At 37.6% G+C, this 12,513-nt stretch overlaps 1 protein-coding gene across 1 annotated transcript in view; it reads left to right on the forward strand.

Annotated features, from left to right (window-relative positions):
• CNTNAP2 (contactin associated protein 2) overlaps positions 1-12,513 on the forward strand; it is a gene marked incomplete at both ends in the record, with an annotated part of 1,866,690 nt that overhangs the window by 1,037,287 nt on the left and 816,890 nt on the right. The window contains 1 exon segment of the mRNA XM_080819035.1: positions 8,941-9,090. Within this exon segment, the coding sequence (XP_080675161.1) occupies positions 8,941-9,090 (150 nt within the window).

Genomic DNA, 12,513 nt, shown 5'->3' on the forward strand with positions numbered 1-12,513 from the left:
TTTTTCATAGATGGCTTTGATGATATGGAGGTATGTACCCTCTATCCCTACACTGGGAAGAGTTTTGATCAAGAAAAGATGCTGTACTTTGTCAATTGCTTTTTCAGCATCGATTGAGAGTATCCTATGGTTCTTGTTCTTTCTTTTATTAATGTATTGTATCACATTGACTGATTGCAGATGTTGAACCAACCTTGCAGCCCAGGAATAAATCCCACTTGGTCGTGGTGAATAATCCTTTTAACAATCCTTTTATTCACATTTTTAATGTGAATAATCCTTTTAATACTAGCCTATTGGCTAGTATTTTGGTGAGAATTTTTGCATCCCTGTTCATCAAGGATATTGGTCTGTAATTCTCATTTTTGCCCTTTGTCTGGGTCTTTGTCTGGTTTGGGGATCAAGGTAATGCTGGTCTCATAAAATGAGTTTGGAAGTTTTCCTTCCATTTCAATTTTTTGGAACAGTTTCAGGAGAATAGGAGTTAAATCTTCTTTAAATGCTTGGTAGAATTCCCCTGGGAAGCCGTCTGGCCCTGGGCTCTTATTTGTTGGGGGAATTTTGATGACTCCTTCAATCTCCTTACTGATTATGGGTCTGTTCAGGTTTTCTATTTCTTCCTGGTTCAGTTTTGGTAATTTATATGTTTCTAGGAATGCATCCATTTCTTCCAGATTGTCAGTTTGCTGGTATATAGTTGCCCATAATATGTTCTTATAATTGTATTTCTGGGTGTTGTTTGTGATCTCTCCTCTTTCATTCATGATTTTAATAATTTGGATCCTTTCTCTTTTCTTTTTGATAAGTCTGGCCAAGGGTTTATCAGTCTTATTAATTCTTTCAAAGAACTCACTCCTAGTTTTGTTGATCTGTTCTGCTGTTCTTTGGTTTTCTATTTCATTGATTTCTGCTCTGATCTTTATTATTTCTGTTCTCCTGCTGAGTTTAGGCTTTCTTTGCCGTTCTTTCTCCAGCTCTTTTAGGTGTACAGTTAGGTTGTGTACTTGAGACCTTTCTTGTTTCTTCAGAAAGGCTTGTTTCGCTATATACTTTCTTCTCAGGACCGCCTTTGCTGTGTCCCAAAGATTTTGAACTGTTGTATTTTCATTTTCATTTGTTTCCATGAATTTTTTGAATTCTTCTTTAATTTCCTGGTTGACCTTTTCATTCTTTAGTAGGATGCTCTTTAGCCTCCATGTATTTGAGTTCTTTCTAACTTTCCTCTTGTGATTGAGTTCTCATTTCAAAGCATTGTGGTCTGAAAATATGCAGGAATGATCCCAGTATTTTGGTACTAGTTGACACCTGATTTGTGACCCAGGATGTGATCTATTCTGGAGAATGTTCCATGTGCCCTAGAGAAGAATGTGTATTCTGTTGCTTCGGGATGGAATGTTCTGAATATATCTGTGATGTCCATCTAGTCCAATGTGTCATTTCAAGCCTTTATTTCCTTGTTGATCTTTTGCTTAGATGTTCCTTCCATTTCAGTGTAGGAGGTGTTAAAGTCCCCTATTATTATTGTATTATTGTCAATGAGTTTCTTTGATTTTGTTATTAATTGGTTTATATAATTGCCTGATCCCATGTTAGAGGCATAGATATTTAAAATTGTTAAATCTTCTTGTTGGACAGACCCTTTAAGTATGACATAGTGTTCTTCATCATCTCTTATTATAGTCTTTGGCTTAAAATCTAATTTATTTGATAGAAGGATTTTCACCCCAGCTTTCTTTTGATGTCCATTAGCATGGTAAATTGTTTTCCGCTCTCTCACTTTAAATATGGAGGTGTCTTTGGGTCTAAAATGAGTTTCTTGTAAACAGCATATCAATGGGTCTTGTTTTTTTTAGCCATTCTCATGCCCTGTTTCTTTTGATTGGAGCATTTAGCCCATATACATTCAGGGTAACTATTGAATGATATGAATTTAGTGCCATTGTATTGCCTGTCAGGTGACTGTTACTGTATATTGTCTCTCTTCCTTTCTGGTCTGTTACTTTTAGACTGTCTCTTTGCTTAGAGGAGCTTTTTCAATATTTCCTGTAAGGCTGGTTTTGTGTTTGCAAATTCTTTTAGTTTTTGTTTGTCCTGGAAGCTTTTTATCTCTCCTATTTTTTTTTAAAGATTTTATTTATTTATTTGACAGAGATCACAAGTAGGCAGAGAGGCAGGCAGAGAGAGAGAGGAGGAAGCAGGCTTCCTGCTGAGCAGAGAGCCCGGATGCAGGGCTCGATCTCCAGGACCCTGGGATCATGACCTGTGCCGAAGACAGTATCTCTCCTATTTTCAATGACAGCCTAGCTGGATATAGTATTCTTGGCTGCATATTTTTCTCGTTTAGTGCTCTCAGTATATCATGCCAGTCCTTTCTGGCCTACCTGATCTCTGAGGATAGTTCTGCTGCCAATATAATGTTTCTACCATTGTATTGTTACAGACCTCTTGTCCTGAGCTGCTTTCAGGATTTTCTCTTTGTCACTGAGTCTTGTAAGTTTTACTATTAGATGACAGGTTGTGGACCTATTTTTATTTATTTTGAGGAGGGTTCTCTGTGCCTCCTGGACTTTGATGCTTGGTCCCTTTGCAAAATTAGGGAAATTCTCTGGTATAATTTGCTCCAATATACCATCTGTCCCCCTCTTTCTTCTTCTTCTGGGATCCCAATCATTCTAATACTGTTTCATCTTATGGTATCACTTATCTCTTGAATTCTCCCCTCATGGTCCAGTAGTTGTTTCTCTCTCCTTTTCTCAGCTTCTTTATTTTCAATCATTTGGTCTTCTGTATCACTAATTCTCTCTTCTGCCTCAATTATCCTAGCAGTAAGAGCCTCCATTTTTTATTGCACCTCATTAATAGCTGTTTTTATTTCAGCTTGGTTAGATTTTAGTTCTTTTATTTCTCCAGAAAGTGATTTTATTTCTCCAGAAAGAGATTCTCTAGTATCTTCCATGCTTTTTTTGAGCCCAGCTAGCACGTTGGTAATTGTCATTCTGAACTCTAGTTCCGACATCTTACTAATGTCTGTATTGATTAGGTCCCTGGCTATTGGTACTGCCTCTTGTTTTTTGTTTGTTTGTTTGTTTGTTTTTGTTTTTTTTGAGGTAAGTTTTTCTGCCTTGTCATTTTATCCAGATAAGAACAGATGAATGAGAGAACAAAATACTAAAAGGGTAACAATGACCCCAGAAAAATACATGCTAATGAAATCGGAAGAGACCAGAAATCAGGGGGAGAAGAAAGAGGAGGAAAATGTATAGTTAGATAGCTAAATAGATATACATATATAGAGAGATAGACTGGTGAATAGAACAGAGTCACACACTTGATTTTGAGTGTATTTTGTTCTGTTAGAGGAAACTTCCTCGTAAAATTTTAAAGAAAAAAATATATATACAAAAGCAAGGATAAACATGATGAAAGGATGGAATATGACTGTAAAGATGAAGATTAAAAAAGATTCTAAAAAAGGAATTGATAACATAAGAAGTTGGTTGAAAAATTAAAAAAAAGAAAAAGAGGTAGTAATGTGATCAGGCTGGGCACTAGAACAGAGCCATGAACTAGATTTAGGGTATATTTTGATCTGTTAGACGAAACTGTAATCCAGAACTTTAAAGAAAGAAAAACCTATATGTATATAAGAAATAAGGTTAAAGACAATGAAGGGGTAGAATATGACTATAACAATGTAAATTAAAAAGGATTTTTAAGAAAGGTATTGATAAGTTAAAATAGTTTAAAATGGTTAAAATAAGAAAGAAAAAAATTAAAAATAAGATAAGAAAAAAATAAAATTTAAAAAACTTAACTTTGAAAGACTAAAGAATCATGGGAAAGGAGCCATGAATTCTATGTGTTGCATTTCCGAACTCTGGAGTTCCGTGGTTCTCGTTGATTGGTGAACTTGGTCTTGGCTGGATGTTCTTGCTGATCTTCTGGGGGAGGGGCCTGTTGCAGTGATTCTCAGATGTCTTTGCCCAAGGAGGAATTGCACTGCCCTTGCCAGGGGCCAGGCTAGTCATCTGCTGGGGTTCGCTCTCGGGAGCTTTTGTTCCCTGAACGTTTTCCATAGAGCTCTGGAGAACAGGAATGAAAATGCTGGCTTCCCAGTCTCTGGCCCCATAGGAATCAAGCTCAGGCCTCCACTAATCAGTGCACCCTCAGAGAAAAGCAGTCAATCCCTCCTGTCTCCCTGGTGTCTGGCTGTACTCTGTGCTCACCCGGCCCGTGACCGAGTGTTTCTATCTCTGGCTCACAGCCCCATTTGGAGTCTCCAAACACAGCTGATTCCTGCAGCACACTCCCATGCCACTCTTTCTGTGGGAGGAATGAAGGGGTCTCCCTAGATCTGCCACTTGTGGGGTCCCAGATCGAAGAGCAGTGACCCAACTCTGCCTTGGATCATGGTTTAAGGTTACCCTGAACTGAGAGCCCCGTGCTTGGCTCTGTCTCTATAGCTGGCTTCCCTGCTCTGATAATTAGGAGCTCTGCCACACTCAGACACCCCTGGTCTTTTTGTGATCCAGTGGGTCCTGAGACCACATTGTCCCTGGGGGGCTCCACCCCAGCTTAGCCTCTGGAGTGATGTCCCTCCGTGGAGCAGATTTCTAAAACATCCAATTTTGTGCTCTGCTCTCTACCACTTGTCAGGAGCCGGCCCCTCCTCCCACGGTCTCTCTTCTATGTCACCTTGGAGTCACTTCCCAGCACGTCCTACCTTCCAGAAAGTGGTCACTTTTCTGTTTCTAGAATTGCTGCTCTTCTTCTCTTTGATCTCCTGTTGGGTTTGTAGGTGCTCAGAATGGTTTGATAACTATCTAGGTGAACTCCTGGGACCCAATAATACTTAAGTCTCCCGCTCTTTTGCCATCTTGTTCCTCTCCCCTAACTCACAAATTTCTACTAAAACTTAAGATGTTGATTTTTTTTAACTTAATAAATGTATTGATATTTAAGTATCTATTTTATAGCGATGGTCTGATCAACTGTGGTATTCTAAGTGAATTTCAAATATTGAATTCCAAAAGCTCTTAAATCTAATTAGTATTCAATTTCATATGAATTAAAATTTGCTAAACAAAATTTTTACTTTTTTAAAAACACTGTAAAGACACAATCCCTTATAGCTTTTTTGAAGAAAAACTAATCCTGTAAGATACCCCGCCCCCCCCCCCCCCCCCAGTAATGGATGGTCCAGGAATGATAAAGGCAAAACAAATTGGGAGCAAGTTTGCAGGAGAGGTCACATGTATTTTTTTTTTTTTAAGATTTTATTTATTTATTTGACAGAGATTACAAGTAGGCAGAGAGGCAGGCAGAGAGAGAGAGAGAGAGAGAGGAGGAAGTAAGCTCCCTGCTGAACAGGGAGCCCGATGCGGGGCTCGATCCCAGGACTCTGGGATCATGACCTGAGCCGAAGGCAGAGGCCTCAACCCACTGAGCCACCCAGGCACCCCCACATGTATATTTTTAAAAATTTTAGTCCTTCTGTATAAAAAAGTGAACACAAAGTTCTCTTTGTTCAGAGTTTCACAAAATAGGAAAATGATTTAAATGAATACTCATGGGCTTATTCTAATGTGCTTTAGAGAAAATGCTAGATCTTGATTCTCATACATTTAATGTAAAACTTCAGTTTTAATTACAATTGTAAGGGAAAATCATTGATGTAAGAAAATACTAAATGATGTGTAGCATGGAGGAGATTCCAGTACCACAAAAATCTGACAGTGCAAATGCCGAAAGTCAGCAAATGAAACTGGATGGTTTGTCAGTTATTTACCATCTTTTATATTTTAAAGATTTTATTTATTTATTTGACAGAGAGAGATCACAAGTAGGCAGAGAGGCAGGCAGAGAGAGAGAGAGAGGGAAGCAGGCTCCCTGCTGAGCAGAGAGCCCGATGCGGGACTCGATCCCAGGACCCTGAGATCATGACCTGAGCCGAAGGCAGCGGCTTAACCCACTGAGCCACCCAGGCGCCCCAGTTATTTACCATCTTAATGCTACCTGAGGCAAGGACATCCAGAAATTGCACTCTGTCTTGGTGTGGTGGCAATGAAAATCTATGTGTGTGTGTGTGTGTGTGTGTGTATGTACAAGTGTGCATGTGTGCACACACATAGTGTAAGTGAACTCTGATCACGGATACACAGAAGTTATATAACGTGTTTTGTGGTTGTCTGGTTTGTTTTTGTTTCTTAAGGATCGAGCCTCTGCAGCCAGATATATCTGCATTTCAATTTTCACTTCTGCCATTTATTAACCATGTGATGCTTAAACTATATTAGATTCAGTTTTCTCACTTATTTATTTGAAGCAATAATTCCTAAAACATTTAGTGTGAATTATAAAGGAATCAAATGCAAGGACTTATCAGAGTGAGTAGCATATAGAGCTTAGAACACTATCTTTAAATATATTCATGTATAGGAATAATGCAGTTAGATTCTGCTCTAGAAAAAGACTCTCAGGATTATTTTTCATAACATGGATGAAGAAAATTCTTGAAAAGTAGTGTATTTTCTCTTGAGCAAGTGGATCATTCTTTCCCATTGAAGAATTGAACTTCATTATAGCTGGAAGCCTATTCCTATCATAGGTTGCTAAGGCATACTTCTTGAAGATTAAAAGTACAAAATAATAATTGGAATTAAAATGAATAGAAATCACAGTTTAAGCTCAGCTGCAGCAGTGGTTGCTATCAACAAGCCTGCTTTTATCTGAGTTTTCATTTCTCTGGTAATTAAGTTTCTTGAAAAAAAATAAAGTCACCTTTTTATTTTTATCTGATTGGAATAATAGACCTTTTGGCATGAACAATTAAGCTGATGGTGTTCATTTATAAATTAATTGTATGGTGGAGAAATGTTCACAGGAATTTTTAGAAACGCATTCTGGGCTACTGTTTAGAACAGAAAGATCTGTCAGCTAAGTGACCATTTCTGGTTGTGTGATTATTTAGAATTAGATTTTGAGATTGAACATTTCTAACATTGATGTCCTTGGGATCCGTGCACCAAAATTGCATTTCAAAGCAGGGGCCATCACATTATAAAGGCAAAACCCAAAACCATGCACTTCTGTGCCGAATCAACACTAAACCAGTTTTGTACTCTACAGAAAAATGTTCCCCTGAAGATACGGTCTTCTGTGCTGCTGTTCTGTGGGAGAACCCTGATGCAACCTACTTAAGAAGGAAATATTTCAGTAAACACTAGTATTTGATCGCTAACTGATTTTTATTTTAGAATAAGACTTAATATTTACATAGTAATTTCACAGTACGAAATTGTGCATATATTTTATACATTTTGTAACTTAGAGGTTATTCAGTATTACTTTATAACAAGGATTTTCTATTTTCCTCCATTGATATAAAATGTGCTAAGTACGTATTTCTAAATTAAAATTTGAAAATCCTAAAAAAATACCTGAGGCGTGGTTATTCGTAATGATATTTCCTGACACTGATAAATATTCCATGTATGTGACAATCTTACAAGCTTCAACAGGCTTTAATTTTTTTTTTTCCCGTTAAGGTAGTATTTCTGCTTACTAGTATCAGCCAACCAAAAGTTTATGCTTTTTCAGCGAAGGACCCCACAGTAAATAGTTTAGACTTTGTGAGTTTTAACAAGTCTGTGTAACAACAACTTGACTCTGGAGCAAGACAGTATGGAAGCAGAACTTTATGTGGGCACTAAAATTTAAATTTTTTATAATTTTCATGTGTAATTTATTATTATTATCAGTATTAGTATTAGTATTAATTTTTAGCTATTTAAAGATGTGAAAACTACTTTTAGCTCTCAGGCCATACAGGAACAGATGGCAGCAGGCCAGGTTTGCCCTATAAACTGATTTGCAGACCTCTGATCAGAGGCTGGGAGCATCATCTGTGCTTCATTGACTTGCTCTCTTTTCATTTTTAGTTACCTTTACTCGCTAGGCTTCTCTTTCATTTGTGAATCTGAAATGTGTCTTCAAGGAACTTCAAGTAATCTGTGGATTCTAAATGATTCTGTCTGGGTTAGAACCAAATCCCTTCCCTTTGCGGGAGAATAGACCTTTTTAAGTTCAAAGAAAGCCACTCTGACCCTCTTAGACTTCTCTCTCTGTCTCTTAGTGTTTCTTAAACTCTTTCCGGGTGCTTATGTTTAATGGCTGATCTCCTTTGTTTGCGCCTTAATTTTCTATTCTTTACAAAATGGGCACACACTAAACAAAAACTTTAAGTTATTATCTGTCTAATGGAGAGTTTAAAAGAATGTTTGTTTACAAAAATTTTTGTACTAAGCCACAGTTAATGTGGTTGTTAGGAGTGGGAGCTATTGATTTATTTTTGTTGGTTTATATGTTTAAATATAACCTAATTCATTATAAAGATACCTTATTTATAAATGATCAGATAACCCTGGTGTTATTTCCTATGGTTATGAGTGGTTAATTAGCACATTAGTTCTTAGTTTCTACAAACTTGCCAGACATGGTTATTGAGAGAAAATAATAGTACAAAAAAGTTCTTAATAATTGAGAGACATTAGATAAAAGTCATAAATCCATTTTGTTATTGAAGAGTGGCTTCTAGTAAACCTAATCATAAAATAAGTAATTAAATTAAAATAGTTTATCATCACCCCCCAAACAGCTTTATTCACTCCATTCATTTTCCCAGGTATGCCAATGATGATGTGCCCAGGCACATTAATGATTATTCCCCTACTTTATTGGGTTTTGTTATGCCTTATCTGTCCAATGGAGGATAGAACCACTTATGATATTAAAGAAACATGCTATCAGTTGCAAGTAGCACTGAGTTTTTCTAGATGAAAATATACTAATTCTTACCACAAATTTCTGACCTTGTTGGTATTGAAAATTGTTTTAAACTGTACCATCTTTAGAAAATAAATTGACTTTTTTTCTTAACAGGTTCTGGATTGAATGACGGACAGTGGCATGAAGTTCGTTTCCTAGCTAAGGAAAATTTTGCCATTCTCACCATCGATGGGGACGAGGCTTCAGCTGTTCGAACTAATAGTCCTCTTCAAGTTAAAACTGGCGAGAAGTACTTTTTTGGAGGTAAGACTACCTTTTTTTATTGGTTAACTAGTACATCGTTAAAACAAAGTTTCAGTGAAGTTTGATTATGAAGTATTTATATTTGATTCAGTAGCCTCAGCACATCTCAGGGAAAACACCAAACTCTTATTCCGTGAGCTAAAGAGTGGCAAGTTTATGCTTCTTCGTGATGAAAGTATTCTTATGATGCCACCATATCCTTCTAGTTTAATTCAAATATTCAAAGTATAAAGCTTGAGATTCTGAATCTACTGATTATCCTAATACTATCCTCAAAGTCAGGTCCTTGGATCACCTATTGCTGTGTAATTAATTACTCCAAACCTTAGTGGCTTAGAACAACAAACATTGCCTCACAGTTTTGAAAGTGACATCCCATCACTTCAGTTATACACAGTTTGGTAGAAGTGAGTCACTAAATGCAGACCACACTTAAATGAAAGAGATTACATGAGAAGACATGCATAGAGAACATCTTCGAGGCTGCCTATACCCGTTGCCTTATACGAAAGCCATCTTATCATATATACTTGGTTCTTAAGTAGTGAAAGAATTAGTGAAAAAGAAGGTTCTCTTAAAACAATAAATTCTACTATATGTGAAAAAATGTAGCATGGACCTGAGCATTTTTTCTTTAATTTGAAAAATGTATCTTGCCAGAATTTTTTTTTTTATCATTAATGAAATGTAGGGACATCTTTTTATTAAAGTGTTCGGTGTGTTGTTTGAATCAATATATTTGTCACTAGATTATTGACTTCCTCATCCGAAATCGCAGAATTATAAGATCTAAAAAATAGTATTGCATTCTTAGGAAAGGTTTTGTTAAACTTTAAAAACAAATGTGTATATATATCTGTTTCTCAAAATACATTTATTAATATTCACGTTTATTTATTTGCTTATTTAAGTTTTTATATATCAGTATATTTATATATATTTCTAATTTTATAATAAGCCTATTTGAGAGCAGTCATATTGTGTATCTTGTTCCCTACTGTATCCTCCATGGTCTTAGAAAAATTCCTGGAATATAGATGACTAATAAATAGGAATGAATTAGTACATTTAGAAAACAAGCAAGAGCAAACATTTTACTCCCTGTTGTTTAAAAGGAGAAATGGAAGCCCACAGTGCTTTACTGACCTGCCACTGAGGTTGTAGCCATCAGCTGAGCTCAAGACCTCTGACTCTTGTGCCAGGTGTTTCTCGCTATACATCGTGGTACAATGAGTGATAATTCAGAGACCAAAGACCTGAGCTAGACCTCACTGTCTTAAATCTTACATTGTGTTCACTGGAAGTTAAAAACTACATGTTTCTAAAAAGGCTTTCAATAAATATTTGATGAGTTGGTTGAAGGTCAGACAAGATGTCTTATAAGTGAATACACTGGGGCTTATTGACTTTAAACAAAGTAGCCCAGTAGCCCAACTGATTTTTCTGCAAAAACGTATTTAATATGATGGGCTTTTGGCCAACAGTTTTCATTGCCATCATATAAAATGGATCACAGTAGTCAGTTGGAAAGCTATTGATAATCCCTACCCATCCAAATGGCAGTGGAATACCTTTGGCCATCGATGAACATGCTGAATGCCTAAGGCTAGATTTGGTCTGTTTCCATCTACATGGGTGGCCTTGTAGCTATAACCAACAAATTTAAGGCACAGAGTTAATGGGATGTGAAGTCTTCATAGTGTGCTATTTACTATTGCTTTATAGATTTGGGTTTTCAAACCCAGTGGTTAGGAGTATATTTTCTCCCTCTTGGGTCTTTTGTCTGCCATTGGGAAATGCTGTCAGCAGATGATCATGATGCCTCTTTGGTTATATCTTCATTAGCTGAATCCTTGGAATACATGAGAATCACCAGGGAAACTTGTTACATTTCAGAATTCTCAGGTCCCACTCCTAGAACGCAATGCAGAATGCTGGGAAAAGAAAGAATTCTAAGCTCTAAGTTATTCTGGCACAAATGATCTGAGGAAGAGAATTATAGTTCAACCTGAGCCAATTTGCATGCACAGCTTTCAGATTCTTCTGAAAGATGTCAGTCACCAAAAAGTGAGATAAGTGAGAATTAGCTACTGTCATGTAGCTTAGCCACCATGAAGCAGTAAAAGGAAGTCACAGGCCAAGGTCTGGTGCACATACAGACATTTATTAAATGAACATTTTTATTAGCAGGTAGGCACAATGCAGTTAATACAGACTCTTCTGTAAGCTCAGTGAAGTCCTAGCTCTCTGACTTGCTATACCTTGAATAAAATGTTCTCTTCAGGCAGCTTTCACAGTATTTTAGATGCAGGATTCAGCTACACGCAGCCAGTGCCAAGCAACAGAAAGTCTCCTAAGCTTATGGCTGGCACAGGATCACTAAGTGAGCGATACTCCAGAACCATGTCCAAGGCTTCAGGCCACTGGCCTCATTTGCCTTATCTTGTCTACACACAGGCTGTGGGTGTCTATAAAACACGTTTTGTCAAACTATATATCCTTAATATCTTTCATTTCACCACTGAGATATCTTTCCTAACATTTATCGAACATTTATGCTGATTAACAAGGCACTCGTTTCACCAAAGAAAACCCAGTTTGGCATTTAGTAAGTTGATTAGAGGAGCAGACAGCAGACATCTGAAGTAGCTGCCTCTGGAAGGGCGGCTCGTGGCTGCCTCTGACCTGCGGCTGCAGAGCGGAATGCTTGCTGTCTCTAGATTGTAAGTCACACACACACAGCTGCCAACAGTCTGTGCTGAAAAGCTTTAAGTTAGTTGTAGATACTGTAATAAAAACATCTTAAACATTAGTAGAGTGGAAAGAAAATGGACTTGTTCTAAAATATGAGCTTTGAAACACACACTTCTGGCTTGGGATCGTGGCTTCACTTAGTTGATAGATCATTTTAATAATTTACCTTCTTCATCCACTGAAAGGCAGTAGAGTTAAATAATGGTGTGAACATTACCAGAGTAACCTGCTAAACCCAGGGACTGATTCCAGGGGATGCTAAACGCTGACTCCCTTTCTAGTCCATGTGGAGTCTTTATGTAACTCACCAAGGACAGCCCCTTCCAAGGAAGAGTTGAGATTTCAGACCACGTGCTCATCTACAGCATCTGACCAGCTTCTCCGCAAATCAAAGCATTCCTTCCTCCTTGGTGAAAAACAAATTGTTTTTTTACCTGGTGAAAGCCTTAACTAAAGGCTTGCTGGCCTTGTGTACTCGATTACAGACTTCGGACGTGTGCACACTTCCTTTCCTTTGGAGTAAATTCCCGGTCATGTAGCTTCCACTCTCTGCGGCTGTGTCCTACCAGCGTGGAGCTTTATCTCTCCGCGCCCGCATCCTGCTAATCCCAGCCAAGGTCTTAGTTCTCCTCTGGAACACTGGTGGTCAGATGTTTAAGCACCAAGGAT

Source organism: Martes martes (assembly GCF_963455335.1).
Source record: "Martes martes genome assembly, chromosome: 11".
Taxonomy (NCBI): Eukaryota; Metazoa; Chordata; class Mammalia; order Carnivora; family Mustelidae; genus Martes; species Martes martes.